Here is a 22,397-nt window from a genome sequence, read left to right as displayed (position 1 = left end):
CCTAGAGAGTAAGAGCTAATGGACATTCCTCAGAACATTGCCATATGGATGTATTTCCTCCTACCATGTTTAATCTTTGTATCATTTCTGCTTAAGATTCACATTTCTCGGGGAGTGAGACCTTGATTGGGCAATGCACTTAGTCCCTTACTCAATACTCTGATTACAGATAGGGTGGAGGAGTTTCTCAAGCAAAAACAGGAGCCTGTTAATAAAAGAAGGGGAAATGGATACTGAACCTACAAAAATGTCCACCGTACTGTTTTGTAACTCTTCTCTTTTTCTCATTCACTGTCCAGGACATACAGCTCTTTCTGTTTTTTTTTTTTAACCATTAATAATGAATTTTAAGGGTATGGCTATAAAAATATTTATTTAATGAAGTACTTCTCAGTGGATATTTTGTTGAAGTTTTACAGTATTACTAACAGTGCCACAGAGAGCATCTTTTTATGCAGATCTTTTTACACATATGCAAATATTTTGTAGGATATATTCTCAGAAGTGGAATTTGGGGGTCACAATGTATATGTGTAAATTTTCGATAGACATAGCCAGATTGCCCTTGAGGGGTTTATACTCCCACCAACAAAGACCACCTGTTTTTCTGTGTCTGCGAAAACTAAGTATGAGCGATCCTTTTGGTTAATGAAAACATTGAAAAGGCTCACCACAGACTGTACACAGTCTTCCCCTATCATCACTGTACACAGATGCTGGCTATTTTCTTACCACTTATGAAACCAAGAACTGAAACTAAGAAAGCATTGAATGTGATAGGCTAACAACATCTCCATTTAAAAGTTTAAGTTCTAGTTCTTAACTCAACCTCACTAGGCATGAGGACACAATTTTTTACTTGAGTGAGAGCAACTGCTTTTAAAGTAGTAGCACTTGGGTCATGGTTGGGAAAGGTTTGTCATGGGACACACCCTGATCCACATCTTACACAGGAGGTAAATTCATAAAATACAGTCATTTGTTCAAGGGCCATAGCATAAGAAAAGTACATGTGTTTCGACACTAAGCTCCCTCTCAGCTTTGGGGAAGGTGCACACAGCATGTGATGTGAGCTGAGGGAAGGGGAGCCCACATGTCTCTCATTTTCTGCTGCCTCCAGGGCATATAGATGTGGAGAGCAATGGTGGGCAAAATCACCTATACCATTACATTTGCTTTTGTTTTTGCTCAGCTCATTTTATGTAATTGGTATAAGCTGAAGGTGACTGCACATTGTGCCATTTGTACAGACAAAGCAACCACTGCATCATGTCTAGCCAGAGCAGAGGGATTCTTCAGAATGTTGTGTCACAGGCTAAAAAAAAAAAAAAAAAAAAAAAAGCATAAAACAGGAAAATATAAACCATTTGTTGGGACATCTTTTAATGGAAACTGTTGAAAACTCCCAAAACTGAGTTTTAGACTCAGTTCTGCTTTATAGAAGTTGTATGATCTTATGTTAGTCTCTCAATTCCCAAATGTCTTACCATCCTATGGAAAAGGGGTAAGCCCTTGCAGTCTTACCACCTCATAGGGGTGCAAGTGGGACTGAGTGATATATAAGAAATCACTTTTAAAAATTTAAAGTAGGGCAGCCTGCGTGGCTCAGCAGTTTAGCACTGACTTCAGCCCAGGGTGTGATCCTGGAGACCTGGGATCAAGTCCCCACGTCGGGCTCCCTGCATGGAGCCTGCTTCTCCCTCTGCCTGTGTCTCTGTGTCTCTCATAAATAAATAAAATATTTTAAAAGTAATAATAATAAAAATAAATAAAAATTTAAAGCACATTACACATCTTTATGTAGGCACAGCAATAGACTCATAGGGAGTCAATAATAATAATAATAATAATAATGTAGACAGTTTATCAACTTACACCCCAGCAACTTAGATGTGTGAATTAAAGGTAAAGGGAGCAACTTAACAATTGTAACAGAAAAGCAATTTCATTATCCTGCTTATCTCCCTTTTTAAATCATTTATTAAAAACTAGATTTAAGGTATTATATGCCAGATTCTCACTTCTGAATACAGAAAAATAATAATAATATGTTGATATGTTCTGAAGCCTTTCTGAAGATTGTTCCTGGCCTTTCACCTCATCTTCACAAGAATGATTGTCCATGGTATAGGTACTGTTATCCTCACTTTACACCTGAGGAAACTAAAATGCATGTTAAAAGACTTGTCCAACATCATACATGATTGACTCATACCCTGAATATTTTTCTATTGATTCTCAAACTTTAGTAAGTATCAGAATTAGCTGGGTGGCATGTTATTACAACCAATCACATGTAGCCCAGGTGATTCTGATGCAGGTATTTTGTGGGTGGCATCCTGAAGCATCCTATGAAACATAAAGCAAAGTATTTGATTTCTTCTGAAAATGTTTGCTTTGTGTCTTTTTTTCCCCCAGAAGTTTTAGGGCTCTTGGCAGCCCAGACTCAATATTGAGAGACCTGGTACTCAAAAGTTAAAAAAGATATAGTAATCTAGGAACAGGATCTTTACCTATTTAAAGGCTTTCCTTGGCTTTTTTCTTGGTCATTGGTCTAGAATAGCTTTAGTTCTGAGAAGACTTCACCATCCTTTGGTGCCACCTAGGGGCCAGTTAGTGACTTTTAAAAGAATACATTCAATGGCCTAGGCAGAGTAAAAGTAAAATAAGGGAAAGCAAAATGCAAGAAGGGGCGAGGTGAGGTGCTCTAGGTTATCTTTTGTCCTTAAGACAAGTGTAAATTGCATTTATACTTTGTTTCTCCACTAGAAAATAAGCTCCATGAGGGGATGTACTTGTTCATGGCTGTATCTCTACTGTCTACAACAGTGCCTAACACATGTGAAGTGTGCAACAAATATTTGTTGAATAAATGAATGAATGACTAGTGACTTTGCTCCAGGTACAGATGCTGTGCCGCTTAAAGGACTTCTATAAATAAATAAATAAATAAATAAATAAATAAATAAATAAATAAATAAACGGGCTTCTCTTCGAGTGGTTAAAAGAGCCAAGTGTGCAAGATATTCTCAACAACCAATATGCAGATGTTATTGATATTAACGTATCTGAAAATAAATGACTTACACTTTGTCCCACAGTGGATGTCATCAGAGAAGAGAGTCACTCTTGTTCTCACTGAAAGTCCAGCTCACAAACTTTCTTTTCCTTTGACCTTTTTTCTAAAAAGAAGAAGAAGAAGAAGAAGAAGAAGAAGAAGAAGAAGAAGAAGAAGAAGAAGAAGAAGAAGAAGATTTTATTAATTTATTAGAGAGAAAGAGAACACAAGCAGGGAGGGGCAGAGAGAGAAACGGACTCCCTGCTGAGCAAGGAGCCCAATGTGGGGCTCGATTCCAGGACCCTGGGATCATGACCTGAGCCCAAGGCAGATGCTTCACTAACTGAGCCAGCCAGCCACCCCTTTTCTTGACTGTTTTAACTAGTAGTAATACCACCCTTTCAGAAATCTTATGGCAGAAGTTTTTACCTTTTTTTATAGCATTTATCATTTTTAACCTTGTTCTCTTTTTTAAAATTTACACATATAACTTATTTCTTTGTGTTAATTAAGGTTCTTTTGTTTACATGTTACTAAAATTTATTTGAGCGAGTTTAAGCCAAAACCAGGGAATTTATTACAGAACTAGAGGAATATTTCACAAAATCCAGTAGCAGTAATACAGCTGGGCCTACGAGAGAGCTATGAATACAGCATCATCCCCAGTTATGAACATGGGCACCAGCATATTCCCTGCACGTCTGTCTTTCCCTCCTTCATTCTTCATGTTCTAAGCCCAGATTTCTCTAATCCTCAGCCCACCTAGTAGCAGTGGATGGCTACCACATATGTAGTTTTTATATGCCCCTCAGTTCCAGCCACAAACAGAGACTTACTGTCTCTGAATCCCAATTCCATATTCCCAGGAAAGAGAATAGATTCAGTCAGCTGTGAGCTAAGCATATAGTACTTCAATAAATGTGTAGTACAGTTCCCTATTAGAGTGTTAGCCAGTTGAGAACAGAATCCTGGCTGAGTAAACATCTTTATATACCCAGAGCACATAGTTTAGATCTTGGATGTGGTGCCATAAAGGAAATATTCTTGAACTGGCGAATGAAAAAATTTTGCCTAACTACCTCTTTTTTTTTTCTAGTTTTCTTTCTTTCCCCCTTAAAGACAGACCAGACAAGACAGAGAAAGAAAAGACAGACATGAATAAAACTAGAAAGAACAGAATGATTCGACCTAGAAATGATCAAACTAACTAATGGAAAAAATGGAAGGAGAGAGCTCTCATCTGCTTTTTCCCCAGCCTGCCCTTACTCTGAGATTTTAAAAAGCAGATAATTGGTCTACTTCTAACACATGCAAAAACAGGGTTTTTCCCAGAAAACTAAGAACATTGCAGACATTGCCAATTTAAGTCATTGATTTTCAACTCTGACCACATGTTAGATTCACCTGAAGAACTCTAAAAAATAGTGATGTCAGAGTCATCCCCTCTTTCAAACATAAAGGTTAAAACAAACCTTTAAGTCTGAAAAGGTTCCTCACATGATTTTTAATGGGCAACCCATATTGAGAGCCACTGTCTTGACTAAAGAAACATTTATTCACACCTGTGCGGAAGGCATCACCTATGTAGAGTTCATAGCAGCTCTGAGGTAAGAAGGGGTCAAATAGAATTAATCCCATTCTATGGATAGTGTGGTTGTGATGCCTGCAAAATCGCGTTTTACAGATAGTGTAGTTGCCCATCTTATAAATGATGGACCCACAAACAGAACCTAAACCTCCAGGGATTGTTAATCTAATCTCATTAAGTCATGCTGCCAAGCACTAATGGGTTTAATTAAGAGACAGTTAGTAGTACCATTCCTTGCCATCTCTCACTTTGTTGTGAATTCCTTCCAGATCACCTCCAGTCATCTCTCTCCATTTATCTTTTGTTCCTGAATGCAGGAACTAAATAAAAAGAGAACCCAGAAGGAGATGGAGCATGCCATGCTAATCCGGCACGACGAGTCCACCCGAGAGCTAGAGTACAGGCAGCTGCACACATTACAGAAGCTACGCATGGATCTGATCCGTCTACAGCACCAGACTGAACTGGAAAACCAGCTGGAGTACAATAAGAGGCGAGAAAGGGAACTGCACAGAAAGCATGTCATGGAACTTCGGCAACAGCCAAAAAACTTAAAGGTAAGAGGAAATTCAAGTGTCCCCTTATGTGTGCTCCAGGATACAGTTAGACTGGATCAGTAGTTCCTGCATCTGGATGACTGTCAGATTTCCCTGGGCAACTCTTCAAAAATTACAAATTTCTGGGCCCTGCATCTATTGAATCAGAATCTCTGGAAGTGAAGCACAAGAGTGTATATAACAAACTCTTGAACAGATGCGACTCTGGAAACCATTGTACTGGATGATCTCCATTTTTCTTTGTATCCATCATACAGTTTCTCTGATGCCTTCATGACCTGCCCTCTTTAAAATAGTAATTTATGGACAAACAGCAGCCCATAGTTCTAATCTCAGGAAATAAGAAAGTTACCTAACAGGTATAAGGCAGATAAATTTTATCTGTCATGCCATTTATTAGTAGTAACTACTTTGAGTGCTGCTATATTGAGAAAGACTAAATAAAGCCACATCCAAGCTGAGTAGGAAAGAGTATGATTTATTAGTGACATCTGTGATGGACATGGGACTCAGGAGTGAATCTACATGTACCAGACATTTAGTATCCCTGCATTAGAGATTTGGAATTCCTTTGGCCTTTACTGCCTCAGATAATTTTAGCTGACTGCTAATTCACAAGCTCTATGGACTAAGCCATTGCTGTATTTCAAGGAGGTCGTTGTTGTTATTTTTTTTTATTTTATTTATTCATGAGAGACAGAGACATAGGCAGAGGGAGAAGCAGGCTCCATGCAGGGAGCCCGATGTGGGACTCGATCCCGGGTCTCCAGGATCATGCCCTGGGCTGGAGGCAGCACTAAACCACTGCGCCACCCAGGCTACCCGGTCGTTGTTGTTATTAACACAGATAGGAGGTCCACCTCAAATGCACTGGCCGTGTTCCTGTCTAGCCAAATCCTAACCCGTCTAATTAGTGTTCTGTGTCATCACAACTTCAAGCACTCATGAAATGCACATGCAACTCTGAGGCAACCTGATGGGTGCCTTCTGGACTTAAATAAAACAGCCAAAATGCATATTTGATGTTGCTACATGAAAGTATAACCTCTTCATGGGGAAGAAATCTAAAATCACATTTTCCCTTTCCATTTATGCTGAAATCCAGTGGAAATAGGTCATGATGTGAGGTATTATCCAGATGTTCTTATTTATTTATTTATTTTAGATGTTCTCCTCTATTGATTTGCCAAGGAAACGCAGAGCTGTGAGAGCCAGTTTATACATTGCCATCCCCTTTCTCACTTAGAAATGGGTAGGGGAGGACATGACAAAAAAAAAAAAAAATGGGGGGAAAAAACAACAAACAATAGACGACACTGAAGATTTTGACTAGGAAGCCATTAAAATAATGAACAACCCTTAACAAACTAAGCTTCATATCATTCTACAATCTGTTAGGAGTTGTGATCCCCTTGTAATAATTCATTTCTTAAAATTCATTCATAAGTTCAAAATTACTTTTACTCATTTAACAGAAGGCCAAAAGTATTGGTAAATAACTCTTGTCTGTGTCATATGTATTATTTTTTCATTATTACTGACTAGTAATATAGGCCACTGCACCAAAAGACAATTGGTCCCGGCACTGTGTTGTACTATTAAAATGGAAGGGATTCTGTTTTTAGTAATGTGTCTTTATTTTCCTTTTGTCACTTCTACACAGGCCATGGAAATGCAAATTAAAAAACAGTTTCAGGACACTTGCAAAGTACAGACCAAACAGTATAAAGCACTCAAGAATCACCAGTTGGAAGTTACTCCAAAGAATGAGCACAAAACAATCTTAAAGACACTGAAAGATGAGCAGACAAGAAAACTTGCCATTTTGGCAGAGCAGTATGAACAGAGTATAAATGAAATGATGGCCTCTCAAGCGGTAAGTGGTTAGGTTCAGTGCCACAGCTTCAAGAGCTTTGGGAATCAAGAAAATTCAAGATCCAGCCTTTTGTTCCCAAGATGATTCTTGCACAAATTTAGGATACTGGTGTTTTTTCTGCCCAAAGAACTAAGGAAGTGACGACGCTGAATAAAGCCAAGCCAATGTGGATACTTGCTGGAGTATGTCTTATGAGATGGAACTCAAGGAGTAACATGCTCAATCAGACCCGTGGCACATAGGGACTTTGAGGGCAATATATAATAGATACCTCATATAATATGTTTTCATTCATCAAAACTGGCGCAACTAACATCAGGCACAAATGAATAAGACACACAGACACATTCATTCAATAAACTTTTACTAAGCATCTGTGTTCAGCACTCTGCTGGGCTTAGAGAGAGAGTGATAAGCTAGAGAGACAACAATTGGTCCCTGTCTTCACACTTTTTGTTAGTCAAGCAAGGAGGTCATATAATTAAGCAATTTTTAAAAAAGCATAATAAATGCTTTGAAGTGGGAAGTGCAGGAAGCTATGGAGGATAACTAAGAATAACTATCTGGTCTAGGAAAAGCTTCCCAGCAAGAGCCAAGAAGCTTGAAGGAATGTATTAAAGTAAGCAGGCCCTATGGGAAGGGTCCTACATGGGCAAAGGTCCAAACACTGCAAAGTGTGTATTTGGGGCCTGAAAGAACTTTGGTGTGAGTCCAGAATTTAAGGAGGATTTATGGGAACCCAAAATGGAAAGGTTGTAAAGGTCTTGATAACCCAGGGATGGGAGCTTTCCTGTGATTCAGTGCAGCTTTCACCAGGAGATGAGTCTTAAAGAGTAATAGTTTGTCAAACAGACAGAAGAGGAAAAAGTTATTCCCAGCAGAGTACCCAGTGAGTGCAAAGATATGAGGCCTGAAAGAGGATAGTGTATTTGAGGAACAATGAGTAGTTGATATGGCAGGAGTATAGAGGGAAGCATGTGGATGGTTGGGGATCAGATCCTCAAAAAGTCAGGAGTTTGGACATCATTCTATAAGCAATGGGTAGCCTGCTGAAGCCTATTTTAAGAAAGAGAGTGATGAGATCAGATTTGTCATCTAGAAAAATACTGGCAGTAATGTGGCAACTGTAGGTAAAGAGACCTGTTAGGAGACTATTTTATAACCTAGGGGAAAAAGTAATGAAACCCTGAACTGAGAACATGCTCCTGGAGATGGTGAGGCGGGAGAATGATTTGAGAAATATTTAGGAGTTAGGATAGATGGAGCTCAGTGACCAATTTGGGAAGTAGGTTTGATGACAGTAGAATGGGTTATCATTTTACCAATACAAAAAAAAAGAAGAAGAAGAAGTTTGGATGCCTGGAAGAAATTGACTAAGTTGTGACATGTTACCTGAGCTATGTGGGTATCCAGGTAGAGAGGTACAGAAATGGAAATCTATATCTCAAAAGAGTGTTGGAACACAAGACGAATAGCTAGGCATCCATGTTAGAGGAGGGAAGTTGTAGCTGTTGGGAATACTTGAGGCCTTCTAGGGACAGGAGATTTTATCAGGAAGAGGACAAGGGGCAGAGCTGTAGACATCACCATTTGAGAGTGGAGGAGGAGCAGATCAAAGAAGATGAATAATCAGTGCAGGAGGGGAACTGGAGAGAGCACATCACAAATGCCAAAACAAAAGCTTCTAGCTGATCATTTCAGATGTGGCAGAGAGACCAATTGGATCTAGCAGTGGATTTGTCCAATGACTGTCACAGTCAATCAGTGGAGTAGTAGGAGCAAAATATATTGTGGTGCATACTACTATACGTTATAAAGTGAGGTAGAAACTGTACGCAAGATTACTTTTCCCAGCTGCTCATCAGTGAAGGGAAGGAGAAAGAACTAGCTAGAGGAGGAGACAGTTGAAGGAGGAATTCTGTTTTTTTGGAAGGGCTTAAAGGTGTTCTTTAAACGTGAGGTTGAGGGTATGAATCCATATACCATTCATTCATCCATTCATCCAGTAAGTATTTCTTGAGCACTCTATTGTGCCCCAGGCACCCTGGGATACTGTGAGGAATGATAGTCATGTATCATGTCTTCATGGAATTTATGGAAAGGTGAGGAAATGCATTGAAAAAATCTACTCCATGTAATGGCAGAGCCAAGTGCAAGCTTGCCAACTGATTGTAACCAGGAGAGGAGGCTGGTCTGGAGAGTCAGGAAAGGCCTAACACAATAAGTATTGAAGCTGAGGTGTAGAGAGCACATTCTAGGCAAAGGAACTGCATTGGTAAAGATGGGAAATAATGGCACTTTGACAAATTCAGAGTCCATTATATTTGGAATATAGAGAACAAGACAGAGACCAAATGAGAATAAGACTAGGGTAAATGGGCCAGATCATGGAGGGGCTTGTAAGCTTTCTTAAGGATTTTGCTCTGGATCCTAAAAGCAATGGGAGGCCATTGAAAAGCATTAAGGAAGGGGACCGACATCAGATTTGCATTTCTGAATGATCACTCTGGTGACAGGCAGAGAATGGCCTGGGAGATGGTCAGATGGATCTCAGGAGATCATATATAAAGTTGCTGCTTTTACCTGAGCACAAGCAAGTGGCTAGACCAGAAGGGGGGAGATCAGATGAAGGAGAAAGTGATGAAATTTGAGAGATAGACAGGAGATAGAAGTGAAAACGTTTAGTTCCAGAGTAAAGTGGAGCATGAGGGACTAAGGACGACTCCCAGTCTTTAGTTTGAACAAAACTGTAGATGACGGTGCTACTTAGCTTTATGATAAAGAAGGAAATGGAGCAGCTTGGGGAAGAGGGAAGGGAATGATGATAACCTAGTAGTCATGCTGAGCTTGAGGGGCCTGGGCACCTTCTAGGTGAAGGTGTCTCTAGCAGACTGGGGAAGCTAGCCTGGGCGTCAGAAGAGAAGTCTGAAATAGAGGTGAAGAGGTGGGAATCATCCACATCTAGATGATAGATAAGATTCCTTAGGAAGAGAAGTTAGAAGAAGTGAGCCCATATTTAGTGGCTGGAAAGGAGAGGAGGGAGGGAACAACCAAGAGAATATCTCAGAAGACTAGAGAAAAATTTCCAGAAGGGAAGGGGGAAATCCACAGTCTTAAATGCTGCTGGGAGTTAGATAAGATAAAGACCTCTTGCCACCTAAGTAAAGGGTAGGATGGGAATGGGAGTGCAGGGAGAGCTTAAGAGTGAGGAGGGGGAAAGAGAGTTGGTTGAGACACCAAGGCTGATAGGATTTTTGTCTTGTTCATCTTTGTGTCATTGGCCTCTGCAACAATTCTTGGTGCACAGCAAGTGTTCAATAAGTGCCTGTTATATAAGATGGACAGAATGGGATCAGGTATAGAGGTTCACTATTGACCTTGAATAAAAAGAGAGAAATTCCCATTTTCCTGAGGCAGGGAGAAGATAAAAGTAGGTATGATAAATGCTACTATCCTTAGTGACTCCTTACCATGGGCCAGCCACCACTAGGGGTATGTTTTAAGTGTTATTTCATTCTTGTGCAACCCCTTTGACCTTTGAAGTGTTTACTGTTTTAACTCTACCTGCAAGGTATGGTTCATTGAAGTAAAGCCACACAGCAAGATTTGGCAAACTTTCTGTAGAGGGACAGGTAGTAAATCTTAGGTTTGGTGGACCCCAGGGTCACTATCACCACTTACTCAACTCTGCTTTTGTTGTGCAAAAGCAGCCCTAGGTAGTACGTAAATGAATGAACACATCTGTATTCCAATAAAACCTTACTGACAAAAAATAGGCAGCAAGCCAGATTTGGCCCTTGGGCCAGAACGTGCCCACTCCTGGCTTAGGGGCTCACATAGTGGTAATTAGCTAAGTAGTGATGAAGCTGGGATTTGACCCCATTTCATGGGGGAGCCAGTAAGTCTGGTCATACTACATTATGTGGCTGCCATCACATCCTTTTATTCATGTTAATCCACTTAAGGAAACAGACACTATTTCTGTATTTCTACCTGCTATTGCTATTTACCTATATTTCTATAAAACATTTTAATGGGTTTGATATGTGCAGCTTTGGGGTGATGAATATCAGATAACGGAATATCCTCTCTGATTTCTAGACTGGCACTTCTACAGAGTCAGAGCTAGTACAAAATAACATAGTTATGGACCTTAGTAATAGAATGCCAGAAATAAGAGAATATAGAGATGTTTAAGAGAAGATAGAGATGGTCTAAGCTGCTGAGGAAGAGCCTCTCACCCATTTGACCAGGACTCATAACAGTTAACAAAGATGAGTAGAAAAGAACACACTATCATTCCCTTTGTTGGTAAGGAAACTCCCATGTCAAGAGGGAATTGGTAAATCTTACTGGGAGCCAGTAAACCCTTTGGCATTTATCTGTAAGGCTGTGGAGTGGCTGTTTTATCTTGTGTCTCCTCTCCCTTCATTTCTCATTGGGAAAATAAGAGGTATCCTCTTCAGTAGATTTTAGTGAAAGCTGGGTAAGATTACTAGAAAATACTTTGGAAATATGATTACATTATTTCATGTTCATATGATATATTTCTCCAAAAGTGCTAAAGAATACACCATGCAGATAACTTGCTAAAACTAGTGTAAAAAGATTTCCAAAAGTTTTTTAATCAATATATTGGGATATATTGTTAAATGTCACAAATTGTACAGATTAGGGGGGAAGAGTATAAAATGGAGAATAAGTGTCTGTATGGAAACATGTGGATAAGCTCAGAGTTGACAGAACTGTCTAATTCAAGGATTTTTATCTCATGGTTTCAGCTGAACTGAGGGCCTGATAAATTTAAACAAAACCAAGCCTGGGACAGGAGGATCATCAATCCCAAAACATAAGTCCTACTAATGGCCCCAAACCTCCAATTATGCTCATTGAAAGAAGAATGGCTGGCTTTGCCCATTCCTCATACAGAATCAGTACTGTGGTGTGTAATACAAAGTTCAGGTGCTATTGGGAGCAAGAGGACTCTATCAGCCTACTTTATAATCTGGACTTTACTGCTTCAAACCATAACATGCCCCATAAGATCATCCAAGCTATCTTCTGCGGAGAAGAGATTTTTGAACAGCTTGAGTTTTAGATTGGCTGGCCTGTAGGGTAATGTGTATAGCCAACAATAGGGACTGACATTACTTGCTAGGAACTATAGGATGTCCCCAAGTGTAAATGGAGATTGGGCTCATTTTTTTAGAGTTAAGGATATCTAAATGTATGATGGTTTAAGGGTTAAAGATATATAAATATGGAAATGGTTAGTCAAAGCAAAAATAATGATAACAGCTACTATTTACTGAACACTTGGTATACATCTAGAACTATGCCTAGGAATTCATATGAATTTTTTTGTTTAATCCTCATACCAGTCTTAGACAGTAGGAACTATTACAGTTACTGTTTGAGAGAAAAAAAAGTGAGACTTGGAGGGGTAACTTCTCAAGGCGACATACCTGAGTGAATCGTGGAGCTAGATTTCAAGCTCAGGAGTCTGCCTCCAAAACCCACAGGCTTAATCACCGGAGCATGTAGCCATCCTGACTCCTGCTAGTGTGGTTTTAAGAAAACCAGTTTTTCTTAAGAATGTTTTGTTTTCTTAAGAAAGAATCTTTAAAGAACGTATTCAAAGAACCTTGTAGCCCATGGGGCAGAATGTACTATTTTTTATTCCTCACTCTGAATGTACTTGGGGCATCTGTTTTTCTGAGGGGACCTGTTTCAGTCCAAACAAGGAAACCTCTTCCAGCAGTCACCAGGTGCCATAAACTAGCAGTGAATTACAGTGTGTGTCTTTTGTGCCCGCAGTTACGGCTAGATGAGGCTCAAGAAGCAGAATGCCAGGCCTTGAGGCTACAGCTCCAGCAGGAAATGGAGCTGCTCAACGCCTACCAGAGCAAAATCAAGATGCAAACAGAGGCACAACATGAACGTGAGCTCCAGAAGCTAGAGCAGAGGGTGTCTCTACGCAGAGCACATCTTGAGCAGAAGGTATGAGAGTGTTACTCTGGGTCCCATACAGTTGGATGGAGGATGGACCGTGGGCTAGGGAACTGCCTTTTATGAAGCCCTGCCTGTATACCTGAACTAGGCACTGTTCACTTCCTATCTAGTTTTATCCTCCTAGTACTCCCTGAGAGATACGAATCATCTCCACTCGACAGGCAGGATTCTAAGGCTCCAAATGGTTAAGTTACTTGCATAAATCTGACCCCACAGCCTAAGCTCTTTCTATTACTCTGCTAGGAAGCCCTACACCTTCACAGCCAGAAGCATAGTATGATAAGACGTTTGTGAAAGGTGTTATGAGCTGATAGCATGACTGCTTAAACGGTATAAGGAAGCGAAATGCAGATTGGATTTTTATTTTCAGCTATTTCTAAACCAAAGAAATCACCAGCAGGGCTCCATAAAAAAAATTAAAATGAAGAGAGGCTGATATTGCCATGCATAATAAATGTTATCAGAATGGAAATATACATTGCTTTAAATATTGCTGAAGAATATGAAGTAGAAAAGATTTCATAAAGTATCTCAAAGCTGTTAAGCATTTATTTACTTAACCAGTTATTTGTACTTTCTTCTGGTACTTCCCTGAGACCAATGTAAGAGACTATTTTCACAGCTCCTGTTCTAGAACTAAATTGCTAATGACCCAGGGGGCATTTGGCTCTCTATGGGAAAGCAGCACAATCTAATTGTGCTTGAGTATCTTTTAGCTTCTCCTGAGCCATCTCCTGCTGAGACAGGACACTGACCTAGATCAGCCCAGCTGCTTGGTTTGCTAGAATGGTAGTGCTAGCCCCAGGTGGGCCCCAAACATTTTAATTCTTGTGAGCAAATTTTAAATATAATGGATTAGATACAAGACATTTATCCCAGGATTCTCCCAGCCTTCCCCAGTCTAGTTTACACTTAGTTCCTGTGTGCTTGTGTGTTATGTGTGTGCATGTATGTGAACATGTGTGTTTGTGGGTGCCTGCAGGGAGATCCTTTCCATTAAGAATTGCTCATTGTGCTTATTTCAGATTGAAGAAGAGCTGGCTGCCCTTCAGAAGGAACGCAGCGAGAGAATAAAGTACCTATTGGAAAGGCAAGAGCGAGAGATTGAAACTTTTGACATGGAGAGCCTCAGAATGGGATTTGGGAATTTGGTTACATTAGATTTTCCTAAGGAGGACTATAGATGAGATTAAATTTTTTTGCCATTTACAAAAAAAAAAAGAAAAAAAAAGAAAAAAAAGAAAACAAAAAAATTCAGACCCTGCAAAACCACATTCCCCATTTTAACGGGCGTTGCTCTCACTCTCTCTCTCTCTCTTACTCTTACTGACATCGTGTCGGACTAGTGCCTGTTTATTCTTACTCCATCAGGGGCCCCTTCCTCCCCCCGTGTCAACTTTCAGTGCTGGCCAAAACCTGGCCATCTCTTCTATTCATAGTACACGTCACAGTATTGATGTGATTCAAAATGTTTCAGTGAAAACTTTGGAGACAGTTTTAACAAAACAATAAACCAACAACAACAACAAAAAGTGGATGTATATTGCTTTAAGCAATCACTCATTACCACCAATCTGTGAAAGTAAAGCAAAAAAATAAATAAATAAATAATAATAATAATAATAAATGCCAAGGGGGAGAGAGACACAATATCCGCAGCCTTACACCTTAACTAGCTGCTGCATTATTTTATTTTATTTTATTTTTTTGGTATTTATTCATCAGGAATAAAAAAAACAAAGTTTTATTAAAGATTGAAAATTTGATACATTTTACAGAAACTAATTGTGATGTACATATCAGTGGTGACATATTATTACTTTTTTGGGGATGGGGGGTGGGTGGGGTGAAGAGATCTTGTGATTTTTAAGAACCTGCTGGCAAGAGTTTAACTTGTCTTCAGCATATTCTGATTGTATCATAATCATTTTCTGCTGTTGCAGAGGATGTGAATACACTTAAGGAGCTCACAGAATCCCAGTAGCACAAATTGGGCTTTGGCAAATCGTGTATTTTGTGTATAGAAGGAATTTAAGGAGAGGTATTACTTATTTTCATATTGTATTTTAACTGTTTCTCTGATCAAATTTTTTTACTTCCTCCTCCTATTCCTCCCGACCTCCCTCCTTTTCCAATTCAGTATTTGGAGTTCAACACTGTCTCTCAATCAGATCATCTTGATCTTTTTCTTTATGTCCCTTCCCCTCCCTGAGTCCCATATCTTGGTCATAAATATTGCATTATTCACACTTTCAAACTGTGTATTTTCTTACAATAAAAAATGATGAAAAAAAAAAGGCTTTACTTCTTTTGCATGCACTTTAAAAAAAAAAAAAAAACATTTTTCAGGTTCCAAGGAAGAGCATGATAACTGTCAGAGCTTTTAATTATATTTGTAAATAAAATGTTCATTACATCGCCTTGCTGTGTTATTGTAGCAGGAAGTTTCCCTTCTAGGTTCAGCAGTTCATGATTCAGAGGGAGACCTGCCCTCCAGAAACCATTTTCCACAGCCCTGGTTGTTCCAAGAAGAGCCATCTCTGTTCCAAGAGATTTTCAGGTAAAGCTATGTCTTCCAAGTTCTTCTACGGAGCTGAAGATAATGTTGCACTGTTTCAAGTGGTAAGTTGCACCTGTTTGCCCTTTAGAAAAAGGCACATGTGCATGCATGTGTGCCAGTCATATATAGGCACATGCACTGCTAAAAAGTTATACACTCTTACAGGAAAAGCAAGCTATTAGAGATTATGACCAAATATTTGAAATAGTCCCACTATAATAGATCCTCTCATATTCTGCTTCTCTTAGAATAATTTTATGTGCATAACAATGAGGTAGTAATATATATAACTTCTAAGATATGTTTTTAGGGTCAAGACCATTTCAGTAAGATCTCCTATTTTTAGGGTTCTAAGTCCTGGACAATGAAAATTTATGTTTAGCATGATGACCTGAAAATCATTCTTTTATCCTACAGGCTGTTCAGTCATCCTAGATAATATGACCAGCCATGTTCACTATGATAGACTAAAGCAGAAAGATATACTTAAAAGATTATACAATAATTATCAACAGAATAATTATCGAGTATCCAAAATAAGTTTCCTAAGCAGCTTAGTTCACTGACATTTCTGTATTAGATCCATCCAAAAATAACACTGGAAAAGGCTAGAATACTCATAATTGTCCATTAAAAACATAACCTGTGTTGCATGCTTATGCTTACTATTTGATGGGTTACAACATTAAGCATTTTACAGATGAGGAAATAAACTCAGACCAGGGTAAGTGGTAGAAGTGGAGTCTGAATCAAGACCTATCTTGGGCAGCCCGGGTGGCTCAGCGGTTTAGCACCGCCTTTGGCCCAGGGCGTGATCCTGGAGACCCAGGATCAAGTCCCACGTCGGGCTCCCTGCATGGAGCCTGCTTCTCCCTCTGCCTTTGTCTCTGCCTCTCTCTCTCTCTCTCTCTCTCTCTCTCTCTCTCTCTCTGTGTGTGTGTGTGTGTGTGTGTGTGTGTGTGTGTCTCTCACGAAAAATAAAATCTTAAAAAAAAAAAGACCTATCTGGTTTCAGAACCCACACTCCTAAGCATGGGTCACACAGCCACTCAGACTAAATCATTAAGGCAGAAAAACTTCCTATAGTTTGTTTCATTTCTCACTAGCAAAAAACATCTAGCTAACTTGTGAAAAAGCTTTATTTCTGTGAAATTATAGTGCTAATCTCTAGAAAAAGTTCCCCTCCACAAGTTTGTCAGTGATGTGCCGCAAGGTAAAGTTACTGGAAAGAAGGAATGTAAGTCCCTGCTCCTAACACCTGAGTCTTCCAACTCCTAGTACCTGCCTAGGACCAGAATGGCAGCAAAAGAACTGGTACAAAAGAGATACTAAGGGTGGAAGCAGAGAGCCTGTGTCCTGTATTCTCCAGTATATACTTTTTTTTTTTTAAAGGATGGAATTCTTTTTTTTTTTTAATTTTTATTTATTTATTTATGATAGGCACACAGTGAGAGAGAGAAAGGCAGAGACACAGGCAGAGGGAGAAGCAGGCTCCATGCACCAGGAGCCCGACGTGGGATTCGATCCCGGGTCTCTAGGATCGCGCCCTGGGCCAAAGGCAGGCGCTAAACCGCTGCGCCACCCAGGGATCCCTCTCCAGTATATACTAATCTCCCCTGAGTTTAAAAAGGAAAGAATTATTACAGGTTTGTCATATGTATTGGTAAGGGCTGCTTATATTTTATTTGTAACTATTTATTCAGTGAGTACCTTGTAAGTCTGCCGCAATGCCAGATGTTTAAGATACATCAGTATATCTTAAAGAGGTAAAGATCCTTGCCCTATGACAAAACATAAGAGACACCTAACTCTGGGAAATAAACAAGGGGTAGTGGAAGAGGAGGTGGGCGGGGGTTGGGGTGACTGGGTGATGGGCACTGAGGGTGGGGGCACTTGGCGGGATGAGCACTGGGTGTTATGCTGTATGTTGGCAAATTGAACTCCAATAAAAAAAAACTAAAAAAAAAAAAAAAAGATCCTTGCCCTACCGGGGCTTACATTAGGAGTAGGAGGAAAATGATGACACAATTTAAAAAAATAAATGATCTTACGTGGTCATACATGCTATAAATAAAAAAGCAGAGGAGATATCCAAAGTGCCAAGATCAGCTCATTCATTCAAAAAATGTTTATTGAGCATCTATTGTGTGCCGGGGTGGGGAGATACAGCCGTAAATAGGGTGGATGGGGGTCACTACTCTGCTGGAGCTCATGGTTTAAATCTCCACAGAAATAAGGCACTAAGTTAAGCAACAGTGGACAAGCCATGACAATGCAAGTTGGGTACTACCAGGAGTTCAAAGGAACTGAAACAATTACAATCATAGGAAATATCAGCGAACACTTACCAGTGATATATAATTGAGTAAAAAAAAAAAAAAATATTTCTTGAATTTACCACCATCTGAAATTATTATGTATCTGTTGAAAAACCATATTTTGGGGCATCTGGAAACATGCCCATGTATGAACTCCATATACCCCTGTGATTTTAATTTAGTAACCTACTTTGCCATAGAAATGGTATAAAAGATATATTTTTATTCTAGTTTGACATAGCAGTATGTTTTTCCCTCTGATTACAACTAAAAACTAGACCAAATGCAAAAGCAACTATCTGAGGACACTGAAAAAAATAAAAGCAGGTGAATTATGGAAAAGCCACCTACACAGAGGAATGAGGTAAAAAAAAAAATCCTCAGATGAAGAAAAATTAAAAGAAGTTACTGTCAGCCGAAGTATTCTACAAGAAATGCCAAAGGGAGTTCTTCATACTGAAGGAAAATGATACCAGAACGAAACCTGGATCTCTGGGAATGAAAAAACAACAAACAGTAAATACCTAGATAAATATAAAAGTTTTTCCCCTCCTATAATCCTTAAAGTATATAAAAATATATAGTCTTTTCATTGAAAGCAAAAATTGTTGTCTGGGGAGGGTTTTGATGTATCTAAATGCAATCCATAATAATATAACAATGGCTGGGGGTTAAAGGATGCATATGGTTTCCATGCTTCTACATTTTACATGAAGAATTTACCATTCTAATTCTCAGCAGACTATGAAAAATTAGTTATGTATATTGTAACTCCCAGAGTTAACTACAAAAACAAAAAGAAAACCCAAAGAGGTATAATAGCCAAAAGGCCAATAGATAAATTAAAATATTCAATAAATCCAAAAGAAGGTAGGACAAGGGAAAACAGCCATAAAAAGAGGAGCAAAAAGAACACATAAGATGGTAGACTTAAATTTAAATAACTTATATTAAATATGGTTTCCAAACAGTCCAGCTAAAACTGACAGAGTGAATTTAAAAAAAGACTGTTTGCTGATTATAAGAGACAAACTAAATAAAAAGACACAAATTGAAAGTAAATGAATGGGGAGGGGAGTACCATGCAAATAGGCATAAGGCGACTATCAACTAAAATAGACTTCAAGACTAAGAGCATTATCAAAGATAGACATCCATAATGAGCAAAGGAGTACCAAGAAGATATAATTTTAAATGTTGAAAAAAATCAATTATAGGGGCGTCTGGATGCTCAGTTAAGCAGCCAGCTCTTGGTTTCAGCTCAAGTCACAATCAGGCCATGAGATTGAGCCTCGCATGGGGCTCTGTGCTCAGCATGGGGTCTGCTTGAGACTCTTGCTCTTTCCCTCTCTGCCATCCCACCACCACCCTGCTCTAAAATAAATACAATCTTAAAAAAAATAAATAAAAGATACAGATTCCTGAGTAGAGGGAACACCAGACTAAGATCAGCTTTCTGATATTTATGGTCAGAATTAGAGAGTTGATAAATGGGCTTTAGAGAGCTCTGTAAAACTGTTGTATGTGAATTTTTGTAGAAGTATACATTTGGGAAGAGGAGAATGAACCTTTAGGATATGGCATATGAATATAAAGAAGTCCATACTCCCTAACTGAAGAACCTCTTTACAATGATTCCTTCAACTGATGGTCATTAGATTTCTTATGTCCAATGCTGGAAATACTAAGCAGGACATTAGTTATCCTTGCCTTCAAGAAGGCTCCAGGCTAATGGAGAAGATGAACATTAAACAAAAAATGACACGTTTACTATTTTAAAATTACAACAGTAAAATGTTACAATGCAGTGGTACAGGAGAATCCAGCCTAGTCAGGATTTCCTGAAGGTCAGTTAAGGGATACTTAAAGGATAAATGGGATAATGTCAAAGAAAGTGGAAGAGGAAGATTCCAGGCAATGTTTGTAAGGGACCAGTCTGGCTTGCCAAGGAACTGAGAGGCAGCTGGCAAGTTTGGAGCTTAGTGAGAAGACAACCACAGGAAGCTAGAGGCAAATGGGGGGGGAGGGGTCACATCATATAGACTCTCATAGGCCATTTAAGGATCTGGTCTACATCACAGATCAACTCAAACAGCTGCCAGGTTTTAAGTGGATGCTGAGGCTCTTTGACATAGCACCAATTTAAGAATAGAAGTCCTTTGCTCCCTGACCCAGGAGAGGATATAGGCCATGGGCTGCCATGCCTAAGTATTAGATAGATACCAACCTTGTGTTCCCAAGATCTGATCTCATCTGTTGATCCGGTTTAATTTAGGGTTTCCAGAGTAATGACCACATCTGACACATTTGGCCATGAAATCAGAATGAGCACCAGTTCCCGAGATTCCAGGGTTGTTAGAATACTGGCCTCTGGCAGGGCTGCTCCAGCTGTACTGTAATGCAGAGTAAAGACTCCCGTATCTCTTCATTCTAAACCCTTTATATAGAGACACATTTTTGGCAAACATTCTAAACAGGAAAGCGCCTTGAAGAAAGCTGGTCATTTGTGAACTTTGTTCCTACGTGTGAATCAGGTCAACCTCATCATTTCCACATACTCACTTCATCTCAACAAAAGACCATTTTGTTCTCCAACAACCCTGGAGGTAAATATGGAGACTGATGATCCCCTGCCTTTGCCTGCCCTGCCACCACTCCTTTTCCACAGGAGGCTGAGCCTCAAAGGGAACTTGTGGGTTTGTGGTTATGAGCTGGGCTCTGAGACCAGAGCTAGGTTCAGAATCCAGATCACCCACTTCCCAACTAGGTGCCCTTGGGCAAGTTCACTTCACCTTCCAAGTTTAAAAGGGGAGACAGGCTATCCCCTTGCTTCTATGCCTCCTAATATATCTTTTCCTATGTATTCTTTTCATGTGAACGTCTTCCGCATACACTTCACCTTTTTTGGTTGGGTTGTTTGCCTTTTTTCTGAATCATTTTTTGAGTCTATACCTATTTTAGATAAGAAAACTAACATACCACCATAATTCCTAATTGATTTTTCAGTCTCTGTGACTGACACTGGGTGTTATATGTTGGTAAATTGAATTTAAATATTTATTTTTTTAAAGATTTATTTATTTATGTATTCATGAGAGACAGAGAGAGAGAGGCAGAGACACAGGCAGAGGAAGAAGCAGGCTCCATGCCAGGAACTCGACGCAGGACTCAATCCCGGGTCTCCAGGATCACACCCTGGGCCGAAGGCAGGCACTAAACCGCTAGGCCACCCAGGGATTCCGAACTTAAATATTTAAAAAAATAAAGTCAAAAGGGCAAGGGGCAGTAGGTAGAACATACGACTTGATCTCAGGGTTGTAGGTTCAAGCCCCACGTTGGGTGTGGAGCCCACTTAAAATATAAAGTCAGCGGGGTAGTTGTTTTCTTTACATAATTTTTGTCTTGCAAATTATTTAAAAATTGAATTTTAAAACCCTGAAGTTAGAAAATAATTATTCTCTATCTTCCCCCTATAAAGATTACACAAAGCAACATTTTGGAGAAGGAACTGCAGCAAAAGGTTGGGAGAAAAACCCAGCCTCGCTTAATTAGCACAGGCCCATCCATGATCCCTTCTCTGACACAAACCAGGTCAGTGATATGAACTTTCAAATACTTTCAAATCCTTTCCTTTCTTTTTGGTACATCAAAAGGTATGAAGGTACAGTGGACCCTTGAACAACGGGTTTCCACTGCGAGGGTCCACTTTTATGTGGAGTTTTTTCAGTATAAGACTGTAAATGTGTTTTCTCTCTTCCTTATAATTTTCTTAGTGACATTTTCTTTCCTCTAGATTACTTCATTGTAAGAATACAGTATATGATACATATAATATGCAAAATGTGTTAATCAACTATTTATGTTATCAGTAAGGCTTCTGGTCAACACTAGACTATTAGCAGTTTAAGTTTGAGGGGAATGAAAAGTTACACAGACTTTCAACTGCACAGGCAGTGGGTGCCCATAATCCCCATGCTGTTTAAGGATCAGCTGTAATCTCCCCCCACCCACCCTTTCACCTTTTGGGTGTAGATTCTATATGGATAACAAGTCAGAACAGTGAGAGGTGTGGCCTATTTCTAAGTCACTATTCCTGTGAGCAGCACCACCAAGGGGAAAGGCTTCCCACTGGTTTCACACTCTGGTGGAAAGGACCGCTTAAGAAAAGCAAAGGTACTTTTTGAGCAAGAGGAGCTGGCCTAAAGCTTTGTGATTTTTTTTTTTTTTAAACCCTCAAGCTAGAATGGTTGCTTCTGCTGTAGTTTGATGGCATGTGTACAAACATGGATCCTCTGTTTTGGTCCCTGAGTGAAGTCCCAGTCATCACTAATGGTCGAAAGGGACCACTCACCCTTAGAGGTTGTCTCTTGACTTCCCACATTTATGAGGCCCCCATAGCCAAAAAGGGCAAAATACCTGGAGACTGGG

General features: G+C 39.5%; 1 protein-coding gene across 5 annotated transcripts in view; it reads left to right on the top strand.

The window, feature by feature from the left end:
- TAOK3 (TAO kinase 3) overlaps positions 1-15,511 on the top strand; it is a 179,369-nt gene extending 163,858 nt beyond the window's left edge. For all 5 annotated transcript variants that reach the window (XM_025474127.3, XM_035706323.2, XM_025474128.3 and 2 more), the window contains 4 exons: positions 4,964-5,203; positions 6,867-7,079; positions 12,897-13,079; positions 14,117-15,511. In XM_025474127.3, coding sequence (XP_025329912.1) covers positions 4,964-5,203; positions 6,867-7,079; positions 12,897-13,079; positions 14,117-14,278 — 798 coding nt within the window. In that variant the 3' untranslated portion in view covers positions 14,279-15,511. The remainder of the gene's footprint in view (positions 1-4,963; positions 5,204-6,866; positions 7,080-12,896; positions 13,080-14,116) is intronic.
- Positions 15,512-22,397: the final 6,886 nt, after the last annotated feature.

Source organism: Canis lupus, chromosome 26 (assembly GCF_003254725.2).
Source record: "Canis lupus dingo isolate Sandy chromosome 26, ASM325472v2, whole genome shotgun sequence".
Taxonomy (NCBI): domain Eukaryota; kingdom Metazoa; phylum Chordata; class Mammalia; order Carnivora; family Canidae; genus Canis; species Canis lupus.
The sequence above is the reverse complement of the archived record's forward strand: the minus strand, read 5'-3'. Positions and strand labels throughout refer to the sequence as shown.